Source organism: Podarcis cretensis (assembly GCF_951804945.1).
Source record: "Podarcis cretensis genome assembly, chromosome: 3".
In the NCBI taxonomy this organism is placed as follows: Eukaryota; Metazoa; Chordata; class Lepidosauria; order Squamata; family Lacertidae; genus Podarcis; species Podarcis cretensis.
In genome coordinates this window covers 87,008,740-87,034,763 of record NC_137172.1, presented here as the reverse complement: position 1 = coordinate 87,034,763, position 26,024 = coordinate 87,008,740, and the positions used below count along the sequence as shown (strand labels likewise).

Here is a 26,024-nt window from a genome sequence, read left to right as displayed (position 1 = left end):
CCTAGAAGAGGCAATGCGGGTTGTGATTCTTGTGTGCAATTCTTGCTGTCCTGCTGGATCACTGCATACTGAAGTACAGAGGAAGAAAATATGAGAAATACGCAAATCCGTATTATTGTTATTGATCTTGCAGTGGTTGTTAGCTACAAATTATGAAGATCTGGCCATATTTACTATTGTTAGCTCCACTTTTGTTCTTCGCTCTTGTCTTTGGGGGAGTTTTAAGTTTCTCTCGAAAGGTTCTCCCCTTATGGGAAGCCCAATGATGCTGTCTCCATACAGCAGAGCTGCTTTCTTTGGAATTAGCGTACAAAAATATAAAGAAGATTGCGATACATGGGGCAAGTGAAAAGAAGTTTTCATTTGGAGATCAAATGGATGATGTTGGCAATAGAGACAAAATCGCAGAAGGGTAGCCTCTTTAGTCTTTCGGAGCAAAACAACAAACACTTTACAGATGAACAGATTTATTTTGGCATAAACATCTATGTTTACTTGTACAGGCAGAGGAGGACTACCTCTGCAGCAAATGCTTGTGTACTGGGGAGCGGGGTGGGGAGAGAAACATTGCAGTCAGTGACGGTATCAACAAATGGAACAAACAACTAAATGGGAGAGGAAAGTGACTGTGTAAAGAATGAGTAATTCTAGATTTTATGCAATCCAAAATATTAAACCTTTATTGCTTTCCCCACTTAAGTGGAGTGCCTAATGACTGTGTTGTTCTGTATTCTTCCATCCTTTTGTAACTTGGACTGAGTTCTGCCATTCAAAAAGAAACATTGCTAATTACTGGAAGGGGGTAGTGGTCAAAATAACAGGTCCTAATTATTAAATTAGAGCAAGCAAGCAAGCGCGCGCACACACACACTTATTTGGATCCTGCCCTTTTGTGTTGATTTTTTAAAAAATATTTCAACGTTTATATAAAGTGTCCATGAGCCTTATAATTTATCTCCTATCTATGCTTTACCTCATAACTGTGCTTTAAAAAAAAAAAAAGAAAAAAGAAAATTTGCTTTGACTCCCTCAGGAGTTTATGGACTCTCCTCCTTTGGAGGTTTTTAAGCAAAGGTGGGATGTTCACCTCTCATGAATGCTTTAGTTGAGTTTCCTGCATTGCAGGTGGTTGGCCTAGATGTCTCTTCCAACTCTATATGATTATTTTATTCTAAGCCTGCTTTTGTATAATGATCACTCTTACTGGGTTGGGGCATCAGTATGTTAATTTCTCTTAGCTTTGCTTGGATCACCGTAATACCATATTTTAAGTTCTATTGTCAAGAGCACTGAAATTTGTCCAGAGTTTTGCATGAAGAGCTTTAAAAATGCTGATGTTATTTTTTAGCCTTTTACCTTACCCATTGGTGATTTATCACAATCTGTGCATTGTACAATATCTTAGCATATTTTTAAATTTGTAATATAATGCCCGTTAACTAGCAGCCCAAAAGTGCAGTAGCAGAGTATTACATCATACCATATGCAAAGCAAGCAAATAATAATAATAATAATAGGAAGAAGTGGTAACACCAATATAAATCAATTTCCTGAGCTGGCATGGATAGTGAATGTCAGGCATCTAAGTCTGAAGCATAAGAAATAAGATCCTACCAGATGACGCAAAAGTATTCTGGGTCCTCTGCCCTCTTGTGACATGCAATTTGTGTGTGTTTTTTCCCCAAATGGCCAAAGTCCATAAGTTCTTATACCATAAAAACAAATGTTGATTTTTCAAGGTTTTCCATTGCTGAGATATTGAAATCCTAGCTACAGCTAGCATCCATGTCAACAGTTCTTTTTGAGCAACTAGCCTTCATGTTATCAGTCAATACGTTCAGTAATGACAGTTGTGGGGAGACCTGAACAGGTGATTTAATTGTTTTAGGTATTTCATGATCTATTTGAGACAAGAATAATGAGACCTGAGGGCATTCCCACCAAAGATGGAAGAATGTCCCTTGAAGCTCACCAACAATCCTGTGTTGACTGTGACGTGATAGGAGACATCTGCACAGGTAGACAATGCCATCTGTGCACAACTTTGAGGGAACATTCCTTCACATATGATGAAACAGACTTATGAGGCCTAGCTGACCACCATGATTTCCATTCAGATTCCTCTATTTCAATGTTTAGATACTTTTCCCAAGAAAATATAAGGCCCACCAAGGGACCAGCAGTAAGCTCTAAAAGCTCTGTGTATAAATTAAACAACTAAACAAAATAATAGATTAAACGACTAAACAACAACAACAAATAATAGAGACCAGTCCTTTGTTTCTGTGTCCCTGGAGCCTTCATTACATATCTTAAAGTGCCAGGAAAAACATTCCTCTTTTCCCAGGCCTTTGGCTAATTAAACATTCTATGGCCTTTTAAACAGGCTGTTATTTTTGTTTCTTATTGTGGTATGTATTTTTATATTGTAAACCACCACCCTGTCATTCTTGGATGAAGGGCAGTAGAGAAATTTAATGAATAATAATAATGGTTTCATAATTAGTCAGAGATCAGGGCTGGATCTACACTGGTTCTAAAAACACTGTTTAAAAAAGTAATATAGCTCTCAATGCAATTTTGCATTGACGACAGGTTGCTGCTCTTCAGCGACCCTCTGGTGTCACATTTTTATAACACATTTTTAACATTATAACTAACCAGTGTAGATTTGCCCCTAGGAGCTTGGGCTTTAAGTGACTGATCTGCCAGTATATGGTGAAGTTGATACTTCTGTGTAATCAGTTTAGACCTGAATCCCTCATTTTTTAATTTAAAATATTTTTGAGGTCTCTATTTTGAAATCTTCAAATATCTAAAAAAATTCCTTCTTTAGGTAATTTTAAAGCAGCGAGCTAAATAGAAGGAAAGCATCTGACTTTTCCTTATGCCATTAGCCTTTAGTCTTATTATGTGCATAGATAAATGAAACAATGTCTTTCATGCTGATATCACAGAGAAAGATAACAAAATACAGTAGAGCTGGCCACTGCTCTGCCCCCCAACATAAAGATATAAAGTAATACAAGACTCCGGGGACGCAGGTGGCGCTGTGGGTTAAAGCCTCAGCGCCTAGGGCTTGCCGATCGAAAGGTCGGCGGTTCGAATCCCTGCGGTGGGGTGCGCTCCCGCTGCTCGGTCCCAGCGCCTGCCAACCTAGCAGTTCGAAAGCACCTCCGGGTGCAAGTAGATAAATAGGGACCGCTTACCAGCGGGAAGGTAAACGGCGTTTCTGTGTGCGGCTCTGGCTCGCCAGAGCAGCGATGTCACGCTGGCCACGTGACCCGGAAGTGTCTCCGGACAGCGCTGGCCCCTGGCCTCTTAAGTGAGATGGGCGCACAACCCCAGAGTCTGTCAAGACTGGCCCGTACGGGCAGGGGTACCTTTACCTTTACCTTAATACAAGACTCCAGCTATACATAAAAAATAATGTTGCTTGGTATGTTTCAAATGAAATAAAATCCTTTCCTTCCCCTCCCACATAAGCTTGGATTTTTGATATGTCACCATGGAAAGAAGTTGATAAAACTCATCTTTTCAAATGTACAAACTGCAGTGATGTTTCCTTTATTTATATTTAGACAACTGAACAAAGGGTCATGTTTACTAGGGGAAAGAAAAGGGGACTGGAAAAGTTCAGAGACAGAATAAAACCGTTTCCTGGAAATGATTACACAGTGGATGTGTGTAGGAATAGAAAGATATAGAGAAAACGATGTATTTTGGAAAATATACATCACTAAACTGCATTTTTAAAATAGAGTTGGTACTAAAAGCTCTCTTACTTTGCTTCTACACTGTCTAGACCACTAACAGTTAAATCAGCAATCCAGTGCAAAGGGTATCCTTAATCCCATGGCTTTTAGGGGACTAAAGTAAGCCCCTGCTTCTGACATTATTATAATAGCATGGGAGCCACTCTTGAATGTGCTTTTCTTCTTAACACTTTGGTAGCATCAGATGCTCATGTTCACATGGCAGAAGCCAGCTTGACAACCCTGTAAACAGCAGGGAGGTAGCGGCTTATGGGTCTCTGAGAGCAGCAGGCACAGCTGATTTCATTAAACTAGGAGTAGCCAATGAGATGTTGTGGACTACAGCTCCCATCAGCCCTGGGTTGGTGGGAGTTGAAGTCCACAACTTTTGTAGGGCACCACGTCCCAGCATTAGACAACTGTAGTGCCTAGACTCTGCTATGCAAGACTATTGTAATAAATGAGCCGTCCGGATTCCAGCAAGTTGCCCTACTTTGGTTCCCAGTGGACCGAGTAAAATCTAGCTAAACGTCTGATAATTCTGTACCAGTTGAGCCCTCTGAACACTTTGCCTTTCTAATCATGGAGCATGAGTTCCCCCAAGAACTGGGGGCATACCAAAGGTCACCCCTTTTCATCGTCCAGATGACAAAATCCTGGAAAAACTTCAGAAATCAATGGTGTCTTTAACAACCTGTAAAACTATCATCTTACAAACCACTTTTGGGATTCACCAAATTCCCAAGTGCCTCCTGTCCTACATTGTTCAGGATGCCCCACCAACCTCCAGAATGGTTTTTCAGGAGGTGGACAGTAGAGGGAGAAGCTTTTCTTCCATGAATTTACCTTGGGCTCCAGTCCAGTTTTTGTAGCTTTTTTTCTTGACATCACAAGTAGGAGCACATGCTTGCAATATGCCAGACTTGCTACCTACTATTTATTTACTTCTGTGAGCTACAGATTGTTTATAAGGCAAGGTTTATTTTGTATTAAACTGTAAATAAATTTTAAATGTTCCTAAATGAACATTTTGATCTTATAAATAAATAAATCCAAGAGACACTTGTACAATTGTAGCACCGTGTTTGTAAGTGCATGTGCGGATAAACTTCTGACAAATTCAAAAGATTATAAAAACATTTGGCATGGCTAGTCAGATACTTGGCAAGTCAAATAGATAGGAACAAAAGCAGCTGCAGAAGCATAGTTGAAATAAATTATAATGTTCAAAAATATGGTAGGTAATTTAAAGCCCTGTGGTCAAAAATAAAATCCAGTAATGGGAAGTTACAGATAATTTTCAAGTGGAAACGCAGTACAGCAAATAATATAACTGCTGCTAATACACTGTGCAAACCAAGCAGGTCTCTCTCTACACACACAGTACTGGTTCACAAGACCCATTAAGTCAAGTTATGGCTTAGCAAGACCACACAAATATGGGAGCTCTTTGAAAGGAGCTCACAGTCACTTTGCTCCCCAGCCACTTCGTTCCTTTTACTACTATATCACACTAAACGAAGGTAAATAAAGGTTAGCACAGCTTGTCATCGGAACTGGACCTCATGGCTAAATTGCTCCTACTTAAGCATGAGCTGTAGGGAGTCCCAGTTCAGATGACATGCTAAACCGAACCCCAGTTTAGCAGGACCCCCCCCCCCCAAAAAAAAAAGACTACAGAGGAGCAAAGCATTTGCAAGCTACTCTCCAAGAGCATGCTTAATAAGTTTAATAAGCAGTAATTTGTTACATGAACCATCTCAAAGTCTTGAGTAAAGTACACTGTTGTAACCAGGTTGAATCAATTTTAAACATCAAGAGTGAATCAGTAAATGGAGTACTCTGCATGCAGATAATTTTCATGGGACAGCACTGTGTCAATTAACTTTGGAAGAAAGTGTTTTCTGCAAAGGCTTAAAACTTGGAAGAAGATACCAGAGGGATAACTGCAAAGCATTGCGGCAGATGGCATCATTCGCAGAACAGAAGTGTCAACAGATTGGGTATACTCTCAAGTTGTGGTAGAAAGGAAAGGGAGAGAATCACATTTTCCACTGACCCCCAAGGAACCGAGCAAAAAATATTAAAAGTATACACTTCCACTCATCTCTGAGATGCGAGATGTTAGCCGAGATAGCAGGAGTGAAAAATCTTTCCTCGGACCATATGCATCAACAGGATTTTGGCAGATGAGAGGTTCGTTCTTTAAATATATTACAGTTGGTTTCTTCGTGCCGTTTTTCAGTTACACACTTGGAAGAAACAGCTCCCAGAAGTTCTCCAAACCTCCTTTTCTCCAGCATGAGGAAGGGGTATATTTGGAAGCAAAGGCAAGAAGGAAAAACCTCCTGGCTGGTAGAATTATAATCTCCCCAGTGTGCTTCAGGTGTAGTGGGCCCAGACTGTAAAGGGCTTTAAAAGTAAGCACCAACACCTTGAATTTTGCCTGGAAACAAATTGGAGCTAATGTCGGTGGCTAAACAAACTGCTGCTCAGTGAAATAGCTCCACTTCCCTGGCTGCCTTCAAAGACACCCCACATAGAGAGGTTGCCAACACTGTTGGTGATATTAATATTGTGCAGTTTGAAGTGACTGAAAGCATAGGAATTGACTCCTTTGGAAGAAAACAGTGTCCTGGCCCAAGAAAATATTATTCATAGTTTTACTGGCAGAACTCTTCAAAAACATCATAAGCATCAAAGATACAACAAAAATATCTATGCAGTGTCTTGTGCTGTCCAGCACAGGCTCAACATCTTCTTAGAAATAAGAGATTCCAAAAATCCAAACTGTGTCTCTCCCCCATTCCAGTCTGCATTCCAGCCTTCATTGGCTTTAGGCTATGCATGTCTTGCAGAGCCATTTACATGCATTGTTCACCCTGTAGAGTTCAGAAATGCTAACAGCCACCAATCTCTCAAGATGGTGAATTTGCTACTCAATACCTTCATCACATGATCAAAGGTTCACTCTCAGCACAGAGTAGAAAAACAGTCAACAGGTCATTAACAAGTTACAGCTCAGAGAGAGCTCTTCTTGCTTTCAATATAACCTCATGGAAAATCCCCATGTTAAACCTTTTCACAAACACACATTCAGGCATTCTCATTTCAGTGGCAATTAAACCATTATACTTAACAAGTACATGCATCTCACTGTTTAGGTCCTTCCTTTGTAGCAAGTGGTACACAACCTCCCTCTCTAGCTTCAACTCCTACAGCTTCGTGTACAAGCAGTCTCTCACTCATGCTTGCTGTGTTCTAGAGCAGGGCCTGGGTGAGGAGCAATGTTGTTTCTTCTCCTCTGCATTAACTTTTGACTGGTTCCAGCAAATTTCACCAGATCTGAACATCCCAGGGAATAATCCTCAAATGTGATCCACAGCGGGATGGAGAAACGTCTTTCTCCAGTAGGCCAGATATTTATATCTCCACCTCAGACTGTGGACAAGGCTGCTCGTCATTATCAGCTGATGAGCGGAGACAAGGGACTGAGCAGGATTAAACTGATAAGCAGGGGATTGAATACTGATGCTTTGGCTGTGCGTGCTAGTTCTCAGTGGGAAACTAGTGGGTTTCCCACCAGTGCAGAATTGAGCTACATAACCCCACCAATCAGCTGGCAACATCTGCCCATCAGAATGGTATCAGATGATTGACATGGTTATGGAGAAACAGCATTGTAGGTCTGATTGGACCCCCCTGGAAGGACAAGATTGGTCTGTGGGCTAGGCTAGGGGGTTCCTCACTCTGATTTACAGGTTAGCTTCAATGCCCTTTTTGAACTTATGATGCTAGGCTTACAGCATGAGCTTCCCCCTTCCACCCACGTTGGTCGCAAACCTCAAGCATTGATAAAAGTATATGAATCCTCGTCCCCACTGCTTGTGGGTAAGCCTGCAGTCATGAATCGCTTCCTGATTTTGTGAGGCAAAGGTAAAATGGTTTAGGGGAAAACATGTCTCCTTGATTGCAACAAACTACATAATTGAAGAAACAGAGCCAGCATGCTGTAAATCAGCAGGCTGATTAAAAATGAATAAGATTGGCATGAACAACCAGCCATTTGAGTATTTCATCTTATACCCAGTGTCACTGCTGGATCTTCCAACAGCTGCTAGGCATAAGAACTTCAAAATTGGTGAAAGTTGAGCTCTTGAAGAGCTCCTTTCCCATCACTGACTGACTGAACCCTTGAACAGACATCGTGCTCATGACAAGCGAATAATATGCAACTAAGTTACACTCAGGGTAGACCATTGAAATCAATGGATTTAAGTGCCTTGCCCATTGATTTCAGTGGGTCCATTTTGAGTAGGCTGACTTTGATACACCCAGATATGTATAAAAAAATATTTTTAAAAAACTATTGGCAAATAAATGCTACTTTATCTTTAGCAAAATTATTTGTACTTAATTTTGATATGGAATAACTAGCACTTGTGGTAAGACCTGTTTTCTAGTGCAAATGGTGCAAAATCATTTATATCTAATCCATGTATTAAGACTATTTATTAAGACTATTTATTAACATCATCAAATTGTTGTGAAGGTTGATTGTGTGGCTGATAAATACTAGAAAATCCTTAAGGCACAATTAACTAACTTGTAAGTGATACACCTTGCTGCAACTCCCCCACCTATATGGCTCAGCAGAGCAGCTGTGCAGTAATATCTATAAAGGATCTGGAGGCTGCATCTTGTTGGAACAGCATAGCAGCTCCTTACCAGGCTTGCAGTTGCATTTAGAGGCAGCAGGATACAGAGGTTTATAGCTCTAGTCTGAAAACACTTGTGACTACACTGACTAGTTGCAGACCCTTTGGAGGTGGCTGCATGGCTACCATGCAGTAATCCCAGATACCAGGTACCCCTGGTGTTTGGTGAAGTTTGGCTGCCTATGCTGCTATTGAGAATGGGAGGTAGGGCTGGCCCACCCATGGGGCAAGGTGAGGTGACCATCTTCAGGTGGCAGAATCCATAGGGGCAGTAGATCTGGTGGCAGCAATAGCTGCAGCATGCTCCTTGGAGGCCAGATCTCCTTGGCAGCCCTCACCATGCCACCACTGCAGAAGTCCTCTTGGCAAATAGGAAGCACTGCTGGTGTCTTCTCAGCCTTGTTCCTAATGTAGATCTTTATCTCTCTCTCTCTCTCTCTCCCACCCCTTGTTCTTAATGTAGATCTTCACTCACCCCTTCTTCCCTGGTCTGGTTTGCCTCATATGCCTCTTCTGACGGCCTTGATGGGAGGATAGCTCTAGTGCAGGGGATTTGAGAATTACCCCCTCACTTTCCAAGACTGGAATCTAAGCATGTTTATCTGGAATTAAGTAGCCCTGAAAGCCTCGGATAGTCTTACTTCTGAGTAAACATAGGAATGGATTGCTTGGATGTTTATGAGATATTCTACTAGGAACTCTTGGGAATTTATTGGTAGTGATTTATGTTCCATTTATAAATCTCTTCCAAATTTTTGTGTTTTTAAAATTTATGACCCCACTTTTCCTACTGTTAGAAATCCAGCTGGATAGAATTCAACATTAACTCTGTGTTCCCTCTGTTTTAAAATCATTGTCTCCGAGTTCTTTCCTCTTATAGTTGAAATGTGAGTCATCCTTATTTATCCAAGGCATTGTTCTCTTGAAGTATATATAATACAACATATTAATCACCTACTTAATATGAATTAGAAGCAGGTAAAACTTAGCAGTTAAATTTTAAGATTTTAAAACTTTAAAAATCAAGTGACAAGCTTTTTTCAGGGGGAGGACAATGTCAGAGCAGCCTTCGGTAAACAGAATGCCGTGTAAAATCAGTGAGAAGGTAAAGAGAAATTACTGATGTAGGGGTTAGTATGTGGTATGAGGAGAGTGAAACACTTTCCAGTTTCTGATATCTTTCCTACAGATAATTCATAAAACAGATTCGAGCTTTTCCACACTGTTGAGTAGGTAAGAGTTATCAAGATCCATGTTTCCCAATTAGCTAAGTACTACAGACCCCTTGTTTTTCAAAAGCCAAGGCATGGACCCTCTACTTTTGAAATCTTTGTGCGAAGCAAATTTTTGAAGCAAGTGTGGGGTAGTCCCTAAAAAACAATGGATTTTAGTTATCACAAATTTTATGGGCAGTGTTTTTTAGTATATTACTCACACAAATGACAATGATTTAGTGCGGGGGAGAGAGACGAATTTAATTTTACTAACATGCATTACGAGTTAACAAATTAGGATATATCTAGCAGCTACTAAACCTATATGTGTTGGGAGAAATCATGCCTTTTTTAGTCCCAAACAATCCCTTCTACTTCCAGTTCAGTATTTCCTACTTTTAATCTCAAATCTAGATTAACATTGAGCCAATTTCTTTGCTTATTCTTTGTATAACAAAATGTCCAAAATGTTTGTTCACAAAGATATGTGGAACAGAATGAAACTAGATGTTTCAAAGTTTTTTCACCTACTTATAATCAGGAAAAACCTTCACCCAGGATGAGCTAGTCTACATTCTTAGAAAAATTATTTAGATGAACCGTCACAAGTCACATCAACAAGTGTATCTTCCGCAGATAGAGTTGTTAGTTGTACGTCACCACATTAAAAAGGATTCCTTATCCATGAGTATTCAGGATTTGGTGCAGGAAAGTAATATCTGAAGCTAGTCATACTAAATCATGCAGGTGCTCATTGATGTTATTTTTTACTTCTAGTATCAATTCTTTCTCAGTGGACTCCAGAAATGTCTCCAATGTTTGGATGTTAGTAAGGCTACCACCTTCTACCTGGCTTTCCCTTAACCATATTTTTTAAATCACTGCCTCAATCTTATCTGCAGTGTAAAAAATATACAATCACTACCTTGAAGGCTTGTGTTGAGAGTGTTCAAGTAGGTGAAAACATTGCTAGGTAGGCTACCAAACACAACCACTCAAAGTTGTTCAACTGACCACATGAAAAGTTTGAATCTGTCAGGAAAAGTCATACTTCACCACGGATGAACAAGTCCACTGATTTTCCTTGACATAGCACAAGCACCATCTGTTGTCAGACACACACATTTCTCCCATGAAATGTGGTTCTTTGCAACAACAAAAAACAAACAACAACAACAAAACCCACTTAGGGATTTAAACATGCACTCTGCTGTAGTGTGTGCAAGTTCACATGAAAGTAAAAAAATCCTCCATATATTTTTCTTCCCATACCTAGTGTACAAAGGCATGATAGCTTTGTTTGTAATACCAGAAGTTTCATCAGTTTGCAATGGAAAGAAGTTGCAAGTCTGGACCCTTAAAGTGAGAGTCTGTTTTATATCATTAGACATTAGACATCATTAGACATATTCTTCATTTCACAATGTTGCTCGAAGGAGGTGATGTGTTGATTTCCCTAGCCTCCCGACTCACCAAGTACTCATTTGCATTTAGCTACACAAGCAGGGAGAATCACTTCCTCGCCTAGAATATGATCCTTTCCTGCTTTGCCAATGATTTGTGCCACATAAGAAGCTAAGGTTGCATTCTCCTGAGAACTCAAACTTGAAGGTTTTTTTTCTATGGTTTTTTTGCCCCTTCTTCAACTCCACAAAAAACCATTGATTTATTTTTGGAGCGTGCGTGTTTTGTCTCCAAATGACGTTGAAGATTAGCAGGCTTCATAGATTCATTAGCTAGAATTTCACAACATGAAACACACAGGGACTTTGGTTATAAGTCAGATCCTTCAGTAAATCCATACTGAAGATAGTCATCACTGTACTTACGGATCAAATGCGCCCAGCATCTAGATACAGTGATTCTTCAGCCATTGTAAAACATTAACATATTTATTGGTGCTGCCGTCACTGACAGAACTGAATACCTGCTTAGGGCAGGAGAAACTAATCCAGGCACTTCCATCCCTTCCATCATAGATGATCAGCAGAATAAGAGATGGCAGTGCTGATTATGACCCAGAGCAGAAGTGGGCTATCTGCGCACTTGTACGTCATTTAGGAAGCTAACAGATGGTCAACGACAGAGGCTCAATCCAAGAGCAGCAAGAGATGGTGGTTGGTGAGCACAAGTCCCTGTTCCTTCCAAAGATGCATCAGTGGTGTCAAAATAGTAGTTACCACCAACTATCTGCATTGCGCATCCATCCTGCCTTGGGATCATGTGGGCACCACCCATTTCAACACTTTGAATTTCACCTTCTGCCACTCTAAGAAATACTCAGAATCCCAGATAAATGTAATAGAACTAAACTTTGTGACTAATAGTCCCTTTTGGTTTCACTAATTTTATAATTAGGTTATTTCACATTCAGCATCTAAGTAAAATGCAAATTCTATTATAATAATTAATACATTTAAACCTAAATGGTTAGTCAGCTAAAAATATTTAAACTGGTTGGCAGCCTCAAAAACTGTGCATATTAAAAGTGAGAGTGTGGATAACATAACAGAAAATGGATTGTTTTAATCTTTTTTTACATTCCACTGCTATGCCATTTTTGCATAGCTAATCAACCATGATTCTTCTGAGATTAGGGAATTTATGTCAATGGGTTCCGCCCTCCCCTTACTTTTTATCCATATGCCTTCTGATTCTCTAGCAGACTGGAACTATGGGAATTTGATGGTCACAGCATGTACTCTGCAAATTAACCAAAGGTTATTTAGAGTTTTAATGATTAGTGGTGTTAATTAATGAGGAAACTACAATAACAACAGTTTTAGCAGTTTTAATGTCTTTCCAAAGGAAAGCACTTATTGTTTCAGCCAACAGAGAAGCAAGGGAATTTAAGCCATTTCAATAGCCTATGTGAAATATAACAGTAATCACAAAGGACACAATCCAGCCAGAGTTAGTACTTTAGAAGTCCCATTGATTTCAGTGGCAGAGTTGAGTACCTTCTTAAATGCATCTGATCTTGGACCACCTCTTTGATTTCTATTAGCATATTACTTAGCACCACAATTAAAGAGAACTTCCCCTCCCATGATGTTACTTTGTGAAATCCCACAGCTTTCTTTAGCAAAGCAGCAATGACATATTCATATGTAAAAGAGCTCTGGGAGCTTTAGAAATGCCCTTATTGTTTCCTGAAATCAGTAGGTGTCAATTCTTTCATATGCATACAGTTTGATTATTAACGTCTGTAAGCACTATTTCGGCTCAGATCAACAGAAGTGCTGAATAGAAAGACACAAATGAGTTGATGAATATGATCATACAGTCAAGTTCATAAATTTCCTTTCCAGAATCTGTGGTAGCTGGGTATCAGGAGAATATGTTTAATTGATCTCTAAAGCCATCATGCAGTCCCACTGAAATTAGTCTAACTTCAGTTCTTCCCTAAGTAGAGCTTAGCTGTATGTAGCCCATCAACTCATGTCATGCATGATGGCACAAATAAATATACAGGTACTGTATCATCCATTGCCCATAACAAAGGAGAATATAATCTGTACATTTTGTCGCAAACATCAGGAAATTGGACTCAACTACCACTTCCCACCCATGAAAGTCCCTTTTCAAGAGATGTGTGTGTGGCAGCCACTTTTATGTCCATCAGCTTTTCCAGATATTCTTCAGTGCCAGGGACTGGAAGGGGGGGCTGCAGTCTGATTCAGGAGAGGGGGGTCAGTGATTTGTGGGGAACTGTTCCGGCCAGGGGACAAGAGTTGGAAGCAGGGGAAATTTAAGTGCTGAAGGGTGGAGCACAAGATGGGTCGGAAGAAGAGATAGATCAGGCAAGTGAAGGGCCAGATGATTCCCCAACCATTCCTGCATCATTCTTCTAGAACCAGGAGGGGATTGAAATGGGATTAGCAAAGGAAGTTGCCATGTAGGTGCAGTCTCCGTTGAGCGATGGCACAAAAACTAGTGGAAGGGGAGTGGTCCCCGGTTGTTACAACTGCTCCATAGAGCATAGACCTGGCAACACCTGCGTAGATACTAGATCAGGGCTTTCCAAACTTTTCATGTTAGTGACTTTTTAGACATACATCATTTTGCAACACAGTAATTCAGTTTTACTAGCAAATCGGAGGTTGAACCAATTTCCATCCCCGGGAGGAGTGCGGGGAGTGTTTGCGCAACACACACACACTGCAGCCAACACACTAACATGTCGCGACACACAATTTGGAAAGCTCTGCACTAGATTGTTGTGCGTAGACATCCAGAGCCAACTCAAAACAATATAAAGAGATGTAGGAGTGTGGAAAGTGTTTTAGGGCTGTCACCCAAATAAATCTCTCAAGTTTATGAAGCTTAAAAGATAAAGTAATATATTTGCAAATGAGCCATGGTTCTAACAAAACAAAACAAAACCCTCGTTTTACATGTTGCACACAGGTTTCAAAGCAAGCACCATCTCACTTGTTTGTGAGAAAAGGAGGAATGTGTCCTTCTGTGGTATATGGTGTGTAAAGGGTTAAAAGAAACTGTGACCATTGCTTCTCCTGTGGCTCGGTGGGTAGGATTTGTGTTTTGTTCGTGTTTCAGCCCCCAGCGTTTCAGTTCTGGGTAAACTGGCCTCAGAGCTGGTCCTGTTCATTCTCTGTTTAACGAAGCCACTGTTCAGTTGTTCCTTTGGCATCTGTTGTTGTGCACAGTGAACAGGAAGCTGTGCAACCCTTTGGGTAGATGCACAAGGGACCCACGTAAGAATATTACATCTTCCAAGATGGAGCCTGCCATATGGGCTGCTTTGAAAAATTAAAATATTGAACTTTAAAAACAAATCAAATCTGTTGTCAAGTTAATCAGGAACACCCTCTAAATTAATTGGGAGGTTATTATCTGAGTAAATGTTGTGGCCTTAATACAAGATGTTAATTCCATTAATTAATTGGAGGGTGATGTTACATTCGCAGTTGACCTTAGCTTGAAACACACCTAGTACAGTGTTGCCTGCCTGACCTGTTGTCGTGACCTGCAAGTAGGTTGTGAAGCCCGGGCATGTGAGTCATGGGTTTTATAAGCAAATCCAAAGCAATTACCATATTGCTTCTAATCCTTAACTGGTATAATAATACTTCTTCCAACTTTCTGTTTGGTTGGCATATTAGAATGCTGTGCTGACACTTGGTAGAACAAAGTCTTACATTTTAAAATTTGGGGGACACTCTGTTGTGGATCACGGCAGGTCCAATGACACTTCACCACAAGGTACTCATACAGGGAGTATCTCGTGGCGAACCATCACCAGATCTGCTGCCAGGGTTAGTTAATAGTTTAGCCAAGGCTGATGTGAAGTTTGCTTAGTCGTGGTTTGTCTACTACTTTTGTGCTGAAGAAACAGAGAAGTTTGGGTGTGAAACCCATTTACAACTGATGTCACAAAGCTGCATTTGTGCAAAAAGAACAACAATGTGTTGAACTGCAATGTGTTAGGACCTTCAGAGCTTGCTGATAAAGAAATACCCATGCTGCTGCTGTTTAGTAGTACATGTCTACAAGAGACAGGTTTTTCAGCAATGACAGGCATGAGTCTAAAATTAAGTGGCACACTATTACTAAGGATCTATGTCTAACAGCCATCAAACTACACACTGACCTACATTGACAAAAGGCAAGCTTAGTCATCCCACTGATACTTTCCAACATAGACTTTATGATGAATAAACTATTGACATTATTCATAATTTTTGTATTTAACACTGCTTTAAGTTTTAAGAATAATTTTTATAGTTTATGAAGCAATACCCTGCAATAAGGTTGTTAATGTTCTTGCATTCCCATAAAAAGAAACCTGTGAATAACTTGGTGAGTACTATAAAGATTTCAACTACTTAACATTATTCTGTTAAATAGGTTTTAGCTTGGATGCCTCACATAAGGGTTATGAAATAGGCAAAACAAAAACAAAAAAACCCAGATCTAAAAATTCATGTGACAAAAAATCAATGACTCACTCTACCAAGTGTTAGTTACCATACCAAAAAAGTTGGGAACCACGGTTCTAGTATTCCAGACATAATATGGTACCTGGACTGCACTTAACCCTACCAATTAAATTTTCCCCATACTGATTAAAATTACCATTCACAGTTTTAAACCTCCTGTGTGCAAATCCTCCAATTAAAGCAATTAGAGTTTGCAGCCCTCATATTACCTATCTGCAGTTACTGAAATGCATAAGTATAATAAAATGAGAATAAGCTCAATTAGCAAATAAAACACCTAATTATATAATAATCGAGAACTAGCTGATCTGACGTTTCTTATTCTTACTCAAGGACTGATTAAAATAAGTTAATTAAATAAGTTAATGTCAGTTCTACAGTTCCATGATTACTTTAATTAGGATGGTCTGATTAGAAACAATAGTGCTAGATTTGCCCCACAAGTTTAAGATAACACAATCACTTAGAACCAAGGTTCCATTTATGCTTGATGCTTACATGGGAGTCCCATCCATTTCCATGAAGGGATCCTTGTTTCAGCGATGTGTGGTTGAAAATTTTCCACAGGGGAAAAAAAATCCAAAATGGGAGATTTTGCAGTGCTTTACTTTTGGTGGGAAAAATATCAATTTTGTATGTTCGTTAGTAACAATGAGTGGGTGCCAAACACAACTATAATGATGGCAAGCTTGGTGATTTCAAAGTTTTTTGCTTTGTTTACTAAATACAAAAGGAAATAAACTTGCTAAATTAGATCACTCTCAAGGGCATCAGAAAATATTCCAGTAGAAACAGAACTTTTCCCGATACAAATTATCTTACGCAAATTAGCTTAGTTCAAAACCTAGTTCCAATTTCTGTTGGAACTCACACTCTGCCAGGAATGTAAGGTCCAACAAATTCTTCAATTGCGTTGCTGACAAACTTCATTTCCCAGAAGGCAGAAGAAACAACAAATGGATCATCTACAGTGTTACCTCAGGTTACATACGCTTCAGGTTACGGACTCCGCTAACCCAGAAATAGTGCTTCAGGTTAAGAACAGTTTCAGGTTAAGTACGGACCTGCGGAACGAATTAAGTACTTAACCCGAGGTACCACTGTATTTTGGATCTCGTCCTCACCAAGAGGGAGGAACTGATCGACAAGGAGGAAGTAATCAGGAACCTTGGGAAGAAGTTATTCAGATGCAAGAGAAAGCTGAATGTGGTCAGACATGCACTCTGCACTTGATTTCAAAAAGCTTAAGGGACTACAGTTTGAGATCCCATGGTCAGAAATACTTAAAGAGAAGTAAGTCCAAGATGGATGGAAGATTCTTAAAGGTGAAATATTGAAGGCACAAATACTAGACAACACAGACAATTCCAAAAAGAAATAAAAAAGGCATCTAAAAAAAAATTGGTGTATATAACAAATGAAAGAAAGGGGAGATCACAATGGAAGAGTATACATGAGTTGCTAACCATTTCAGGGAGAAGATCAGGCGAGCTATACCGCAGAATGAGTTCAGGCTTGCAAGAGAGGTTAGTCGACTGCAAATTTAACATGAATCAACAGTGTGATTCAGCTGCAGAAAAGCTAATGCTATTGTAGGCTGCATCAACAGAAATATAGTATCCAAGGGAAGTAATAGTCCCGCTCTATTCTGTCTTGGTCAGACCACACCTGGAGTATTGTGTCCAGTTCTGAGTGCCACAATTTTATACCAATATTGACAAGCTGGAACATGTGCAGAGGAGGGCAACCAAGATTATCAAGGATCTGGAAACCAAGCCTTATGAGGAATAGTCATAATATCCAACTTTGGAGCAAGAACTTTTTGCTGAGATTTGAAGTCACAAAATATGCAGTAAAGTGTGAAAATATAGGCTGTTCAATCTTTAAAATATTCCCTCTTCAAGTGAGTTCCAAAATGCCCCCTTACAAGGTTTATTTCCAGTGTTCTCCCATTCCCCCAGCATAGGAAAAGACCAGACATTTGGTAAATTAAAAAGACCAGACATTTGGTAAATTAAAAAATTGATTACGTACAAACTCTCCAAAAGTCAGGTACTGTGCATGTGCTTCAGAAAGTTGCACAGGCAGTAAAATTTAGCTTAGTTGCAAAGTTGTAAAAGTTCCTAGATTACTTGTATAGGAACTCAAGATTCAAGTAGGTAGCCGTGTTGGTCTGTCATAGTCAAAATAAATTAAAACAATTCTTTAAAAAGATAGTTAAAAAGACTCTTCTCAAAAACCTTAAAACTCCCTTAAAAGAATCAAGTCTTCAAAAAAATTGTATGATCTAAGAAATTCTTTAAAAGAATCCTTCCAAAAGAATTTAAAAATTATAATGTAGCACCATAGAGACCAACTGAGTAGTTTTAGGTACAGTATAAGCTTTCATGTGCATGCATACTTCTTCAGATACACTGAAACAGAAGTCATCAGACCCTTATATATAATGAGGGGGAGGGGGGAGGGAATGGGTGATTGGCTAATGGGTTTAGTAAGTCTGTTAGTGATCGTTAATGACAGTTGGTCGAAAAAGAAAAAGCAAGAGATTTTTAAAGGGACAGTATGTAGATGACCAAGAATAGTTTTAGCCTTTGTAATGGGATAAGAATCCAATATTGCTGTTCAGACCAGGTCTCTCCGTAGTTTTCAGTTTAGTGATAAGTTGTAATTGTAATTCAGCAACTTCTCTTTCAAGTCTATTTCTAAAATTCTTTTGTAATAAGACAGCCACTTTGAGATCTTGTATTGAATGTCCTGGGAGACTGAAGTGTTCTACTGGTTTCTCTGTCTTGTGATTCCTGATGTCAGATTTATGTCTGTTTATCCTTTGGCATAAGGTTTGGCCTGTTTGTCCAATATAGACAGCTGAAGGACACTGCTGGCATTTGATGGCATACACAGTGTTAGAAGATGAGCAATTAAATAGGCCTGAGATGGTATGCTTGATGTTGTTGGGTCCAGTGATAGTGTTGTCTGCGTGTATGTGGCAGCAAAGTTGGCATGTGGGTTTATTGCAGGCTCTGGTACCGGTTTCCATGTTAAATTTGGTTGTTGTATTATTGTGGGTGAGGAGTTGTTTAAGATTGGGTGGCTGTCTGTAGGCAATGAAATGTCTTCCTCCCAGAACTTGAGAAAGAGAACTGTCATTGTTTAGGAGATGTTGTAAATCTCTGATGATGTGTTGAACTTTTTTAACTTGAGGGCTGTATGTAATTACTAGTTGTCAGGGGCTCAGGAGCAGAGGTACAGGGAAGAGAGGAGATGGAGAGCAAAGGGGAAGAATCCGAGGGGAGCGTAGGAGAAGAGGACAGTGGACCGAGGGATTCCATGAGCCTCTCCAGCGAATCGGAAGATTCACAGAAGGGGGCGCCAGGGGTAGGGGGTTCCCAAGGGGTAGGGGGTTCCCAAGGAGCAAGGGGACAGCAGGGACTCCCAGAGCAGTAGCTGGAAATCAGGACCAGCTTCCCCACCAAAGCAGAGTGGGGGGGAAGAGTCCCAAGGATCGGGGCCAGTGCATTCCCCACCAGGGAGAGAAGATAAGGCAGGGCTGACCACGCCTCCATCAGAAAGTCGGACAACGGAGGAGAGGTCAGATCCGGCCAGTGTCCCGGAAGAGGGAAGCAGTGACCAAAGTAGTGTAACGGTTAGGAGAAAGGTCACTGGGCTGGCGCGAGAGGCAAGTTCAAATGTACAGGAGCGCGGGACAGCAGAGAATGAGGATTGGGAACCGGGTCCTAAAGCCCGCCGGAGGGAGGGGGAGGAGCTAAGCGACTCAGCGTCGGAAGAGTCCAGAAAGGGCAATGCCCCAGCGGGCAGGAGGACCCAGAGGAGGAGAGAGCAGCGTAAAAGGTGGAGCAGGGCTAGGATCTTAAACTGGTGTCATAGGGGAGGAGACTCAGACGGGACTTCGCCGATCTAGGGTTTAAGACGTAGGGCTGCACGCTGTGGCTTTGAAATGGAAACTGAACTTCAATAAAGACTTTTGTACATTACTACAGCCTAGCGTTGGTCCTCTGTGAGCTGGGACCTAGAGGCAGCTCTGACACTAGTGGTGTTCTGTTGTTTTCTTTTTTGGATCTGTCTTGCATCAAGTTCTCTCTGGGTATCCATCTGGCTTTGTTGATCCATTGTTTAACTTCATCAGGTGGATATTTTAGTTCCAAAAAGGTTTGCTGTAGGTCTCAAGAGTTACTGATGAGAGCCATGCAGTTGAGCTGGAGCAACCAGCTGTAACCTCTTCATATGCTGAGTTTATCAGGTAGACTGGAAGAGAACAAAGGTTGATCAACTAGTTCCTCCCAAGATGAGGGAAGTATATAGCTAAGCCTGGCAGGACAGCTTACTCTGTGGTATTAACCTCTTCATGTATTAATTAGACCTAAACGTGTTTGTTATATGAGGTGGGTTATCCCACAATGTCTACATACATTTCTGTCTCCTCTAGCTTTTTTCGGGCAACTACCTTAGCCACATGGAAATGGAATTGTCTCTAAGACCCAGGAACTCACTGTGCTAAAAAAAACCCAACCACAATTTCTGGCCATGTCACACTGTGCAAAACATTAGATAACTCCCATGCACCTGCCAATTTTCTGCCTTCATTTCTTTTAGTTATTTGATAAAATCTTTCTTTTAAGTTGGATTTAAAAGGTAAAGGTAAATACTTTGATGCAATTAAGTAAGGGGCTTTGGTGTTTGCTATTTTTCTAGGTTGGTGTAAAGCTAAAGGAGTGTGGGTTTCACTTTTAAAAAATAACATGTATGTTTATGCAAAATAATAATCTTGCCTCTAGTAATGTAGTAGAGAATCTGAAATGGGAACTCTAGTTCCAGGCTGCCTTAAAACAAACCAGTATCAGACTTGAGTGAGAATTTCCTCAATACTTTTGCTCAGTACACATTTGCTTAGTGGCAAGCTCTGCAAATGATATGTCCTAATATTAGTACAGATTATACATCCTAAACTGAAAGGCTGGATGTTAACAGTATACTAAAGAAATATGAGTACACTGTTTCTTACTCTTTACAAATATCTTGGGTATTAGTCTAAGAAAAAACAAACAGTAGGAAGCATTTAGGGATTAATTTCACTTTTAGCTTTCCTGGTTGAGATGTCCTAGTAGTTTATGATGTGGATTCTAAAATATATGCTGTGTTATTACTAGAATTTAAAACTGACTCATACTTTTCTATGGAAAAGGATTCTCCCCCATGTGGCTGTTTGCACAATCTCCTTAATCTACCTCTGTCTTGCATGCACAGGAGCTCCAAAGCATTTTCCTTTTCTGCAAGGGGGTCCGTGTTCATTTTGACAGAGCAAAAATTCTACCTTTTCAAAAGGTGCCTCTTCCACTTATATGAATGGTGAAATTTGCTCACATGAGATCTTCATTCACACACACACACACACACACACACATAAAATCTCAGAGAACCTATGAAACTCCAAATCAGAGAGTACACATTGAGCATGTAAACTTGCTTTATAGGATTAATTCTAGGATTCTGTGCTTCTGTGAAGTGATTCTTTCAGCAAAGGGTATCTTACTGTGATTCCAGTGTGCTGGAATATATTCCATTTGCTTCAATGTAGGCACTGTGAATGTGTCACTTACCCATTTAAGTCATATTTGTTTCATTCCGATCCTACAATTGAAGATGACAAGATCATTTGACATGTCAGATATTGTTGAGAATATTTACTGCTAGATAGATTCCATTTCTAGTGCTTTTCCATATATTTGCTTAATCTAATAAATCATCTAGATGTGATGTTACTGCTGCCATATAAATAGCTTAGGCTGGCCTAATGGGTGCAAGTTTTAAAAAGAAACTTCTCAACGATCATGTGCATTGTTCACTTTGGCTTCTTAAAAAGCATTTCTGGGAACTTGATCATGACTTTTCCTTATTTTGTATCTATCGTGAGTGGGAACCTATAGAGTTTCTAAAAACAGTTTAGTAAAGTATATGAACCTCATCACTAAAATGACAGCAATTGCAAGGTACAGTGGTACCTCAGGTTACAGATGCTTCAGGTTACAGACTACGCTAACCAGGAAGTGGTTGCTCCAGGTTAAGAACTTTGCCCCAGAATAAGAATGGAAATCGCATACCAGTGGCAGCGGGAGGCCCCATTAGCGAAAGCACGCCTCAGGTTAAGAACCATTTCAGGTTAAGAACGGACCTCTGGAACAAATTAAGTTCTTAACTCGAGGTATCACTGTAGTAAAGTCCAATGAACTTGGTAGCCTGCCTAAATTGTGGCCCCCAGAGCACAACATCAAAGACAAAACTTCTATTCTAACTGATCAGGCAAAGGCAGTACCTCGTCTCTTAGAACACACTGAGCTTCAGAGTTGCTTAAAGGCAACAGAAAGCCTCAGTGATTTTTGATTCCCTCTGAAGCTCATGGACTTCCAAATCCCAATTTCCCAATCCTCCCTTGCTTGCCCACTTCCTTCCCTGCCAGTAGTGCACATCCCAGTCTGTTCCTGGGCCCCATGAGAGGTTCTGCTTTGGTTCTGCTTTCTCCTTGACATCTCCTTTCTTCAGTTCTATCTCACCATGAGCCATAGTTTCCTTAGGCCCCTATTTTTAGCCAGTTGCCTGCCTTGCCCAACTTCCTCCAGCAATCTTTTTTCTCCCTTTCCAATAACATCCAGTCCCTCCTGTGCAGTTAGGAGATTTCTTTGCACCTGTCCTTGCTCCAGTTTCCTGTCTCCGATGCAGTGTAATGTCATCAATTCTGGAGAGTTTTTAATGTGAGTTTGACTCTTATTTGCTCCAGCTTAGCCAGCAAGGGGGGAGCCTTTTTCAACCTGCAGACTGCATTCCCTTGTGGGGGGGCCAAATGTAGGTGGGACCAGACGAACGAAATGGGTGGGACAGCATATGTGAGTCTTAACTCTGTAACAGAGTAGGCTACATTCCAGCCAGACAAATGTGAGACATTTATGCAAACAAGAGGCATTGTCACTGCTCAATGAAACTTTCCAACCAGGCAAAAGTACTGGAAGAGCCAGAAAGGAGTGAGGTTTGGGGAGAGGAGATCTGGCCTGGGGAGATTTATGAGAGTCAGATAGAGAGGCCTATTGGGCAGCATTCAGTCCCCCCTCCCCAGCTTGATTTTTATTTTATTTCGTAAAATTTATGTAGTGCTTGATTGTACAGAAAAACCTCAACGTAGTTTACAGAAAGGGATGGTCTCCATCCCTGAGCTTAGCCAACCAATGTCAGAAGCAGGCATAGGCAAACTCCGGCCCTCCAGCCATTTGGGACTACAATTTCCATCATCCCTAGCTAACAGAACCAGTGGTCAGGGATGATGGGAATTGTAGACCCAAACGTCTGGAGGGCCGGAGTTTGCTTATGCCTGGTCAGAAGCTTCAGAAGGTAGAAGCACTAAACAAAGTAGGCTTTAAAGCAAATGGGAAAATGCTATGCAGCTAATAGCTATGTTTTAATAAATTAGCTGGCCGTCATTATTCTCTAATCAACAAATAAGCGGTGCTTGCAAAAGGTAGCCTGTTTAGCAGTAGATGGCTGCCTTCAGTTGACTGATTAAGGAAGTGTGGTTTCTTACAGAGTAAAAACATGAGTGATGTATTGAGCGGGGGGGTGTTAAAAGGTGGGTCACCACTTTCTTTGCTGGTAATTCCTGTGCTCAATACATTTTTCATGCTTGCTTACTAATGTGGTCCTACAGCAGTCCCCATCCTGTAAGGATAACAAATTAGCCATCTGATACAGAACAGCTTTATCCTGGACATGGAAATGTTTTCATCTGCCAAATAAAACATAAATCTTATCCTCTGTTTCTTTGACAAACTGCTTAATAAGCTTTTTCAAATACTTTTGTCCGCTGAAGCTAGCTCACGAACCCTCAATCATTTCAAACCAACACAAGTGTAATGCTGATAACCTGGAAGCTGATTTCTGTTGGAAGTTGTGTCACTGTACATCTGTTTTGAATATACTTGTTCTGACCCTGACTATTGTGAGGCCTTGGGGCAAGTAACTCTGTGTGTGTGCGTGTATTAGAATCCTACCTACACGGATCATCAAAAGCATGGTCAAATGAAAATGGTTTTAGAATGCTTCAGAAACATGCTTGATTGGAGTAAGTCTCCATCAAATGGCAGCTACATAAGTGCTGAGTCCGGAGTCAACAATTTTAAAGTGATTTAAAGGTGGCACGATAGCGTAACTGTTTCCCATGGAGGGGAGGACTAGGAATGTGGCATGTGCACTCCCTCCTCCCTTCACACGCACTACAGCAGGCTTCCTCAAACTCTGCCCTCCAGATTTTTTTTGGCCTACAACTCCCATGATCCCTAGCTAGCAGGACCTATGGCCAGGGATGATGGGAATTGTAGTCTCAAAAAATTTGGAGGGCCGAGTTTGAGGAAGCCTGCACTACAGTTTGTCGTGACATCTGAAAAGGCAAACTAGTGGTTTGAGCAAGCCCTCCCAACCAAGACAGCGAGATTCAAGCACAAACAGCAAATTGTGGTTTCACAAACCAAGAAGTACATGCAAGGGGGAGAGGAGGTGCAAGCACCACTTTCCCAGACCTCCAGCTGCTGTTAGTTGTAGAGGTGAAAAAGACGGTCCAACACAGTAAATCTGCACAATCCCATGCAAGTGCTACCTGTCCGTAGAAAACAAAAGCACGTAAGAGAGAAATGTTCCAGGTTTGCCATCTCCCAGAGAAGCTACTTTTCTACGTGTAGGGAGTTGGGGGTTGGTTTTTTTCAATCTTCTCCCTATAGTCTTGTGTTATCCTTTTCAAAGCTTTTGATGTCACATGCAATGCAATCCTTTAGCTTTTACAAAAACCCAATTATATTTCAGCTGCTTGAAATTGAATTAAGCCAATACCGACAAGTATTTGCTTCTGTTTTCTGTGCTGCTGACTTCACTGGCTGTATTTCTTATTTCCCCCCCCCCCCCCTTTTAGGAGTCTGTCATGATTGTTGTCTTCGGTTTGGAGTTTATCATGCGCATCTGGTCTGCTGGCTGCTGTTGTCGGTACCGTGGATGGCAGGGAAGGCTGAGATTCGCAAGGAAACCATTCTGTGTAATAGGTAAGTTTTTTAACCATAGCTAACCTAGTTATGAATTACAGCACTGTCACAGAAGGATAGGACTCCACTGGCTATTATTTTAATTTAGATCCTAGTTTATATTTGGCTGTGCCTTTGATGGGTACATGGATTGTCCATAATCACCAATAGAAAAGAAAAAATATTGCTCTGGAATATGCATCTGGTCAGATAGATTATGGTGGCCTGCAGGCACCCCTGCAGGTATACCTGGAAGAAGCAGGTTATCTTGTCACATTTCAGCCTGGTTTCAGGCACAATTTTAGCACCAAAACAGCCTTGGTCACCCTGATCAATGACTTTGATCAGAGACAGGGGAATACAACTCTATTGGTTCTCCATGATCTCTTAATGATGGTATGGGGAACCTTCATCCTGCAGACCTAACTTAACCCAGCATTTGTTTTATTCAACAAAATTTATATACCACTTGATTGGAATAGAGCGTCTAAGCTGTTTACAATAAATATTTGGCCTATGAGGTCGTTCCCCCTCAAACCACACCCACCTGCACTGCATCTGACATCACGTTAATAATAATAATAATAATAATAAATTTTATTTATATCCCGCCCTCCCCAGCCGAAGCCGGGCTCAGGGCGGCTAACAACAATCAAACAATCAGATCACGTTGGTCTTCAGTTTATGGGTTGGGACCCACAGCCTGATCCAAGGTGGGTCACAGCAGGAACAGTACCACCATACCAACATATGATAAAAGAAATGGGCTCCCAAATGTAAAAGTAGGTCCTTCTTTAAAGTGTGCTCCTGGTTGTGCATTGGCAAGAGAGGCTTGCTGAACTGGCACTAAGAACAAACCACCTGGGATTAGTGTTTCCATGGGGATCTCCATTGTGCAGCCAATTCCAGCAGAAAGTGGAGCTTGAAGTCAGCACCTTTTAGCTGATAGGCACGGACTTCAACACTCTGGGATTGGCCGTGCTAGGAGGTTCCCCATAGGCAACTCTGAAGCCAGCTGACCCTTGAAGGAGCTTGCAAAGAGCCAAGTAGAGCTCTTGTAAAGCCCTTTGTCCCTTGCAAAGCGCCCTCCCTACTCAGTGCTTTGAAGCAGTGCACCAAAGCAATGCACACAACTTTTTTTTTTAGCCTTGCCTAGCCATAGAGCAAATATTTCAGAATCAAATGTCCCAGGAAACATGAATGTCATGCAAGAGAGATTCATTCAAGGAGATTAATTAATGTTTGTTCAGTTTACGCAGATTGGTTTCCTCCTCTGGCTTGGGGACTTTTCAGGGGCACAATACTC

The 26,024-nt window shown here is 40.8% G+C and overlaps 1 protein-coding gene across 3 annotated transcripts in view; it reads left to right on the top strand.

Annotated features, from left to right (window-relative positions):
* KCNQ5 (potassium voltage-gated channel subfamily Q member 5) overlaps positions 1–26,024 on the top strand; it is a 265,424-nt gene that overhangs the window by 182,497 nt on the left and 56,903 nt on the right. For all 3 annotated transcript variants that reach the window (XM_079970427.1, XM_079970424.1, XM_079970425.1), the window contains exon 3: positions 24,613–24,739. In XM_079970427.1, coding sequence (XP_079826553.1) covers positions 24,613–24,739 — 127 coding nt within the window. The remainder of the gene's footprint in view (positions 1–24,612; positions 24,740–26,024) is intronic.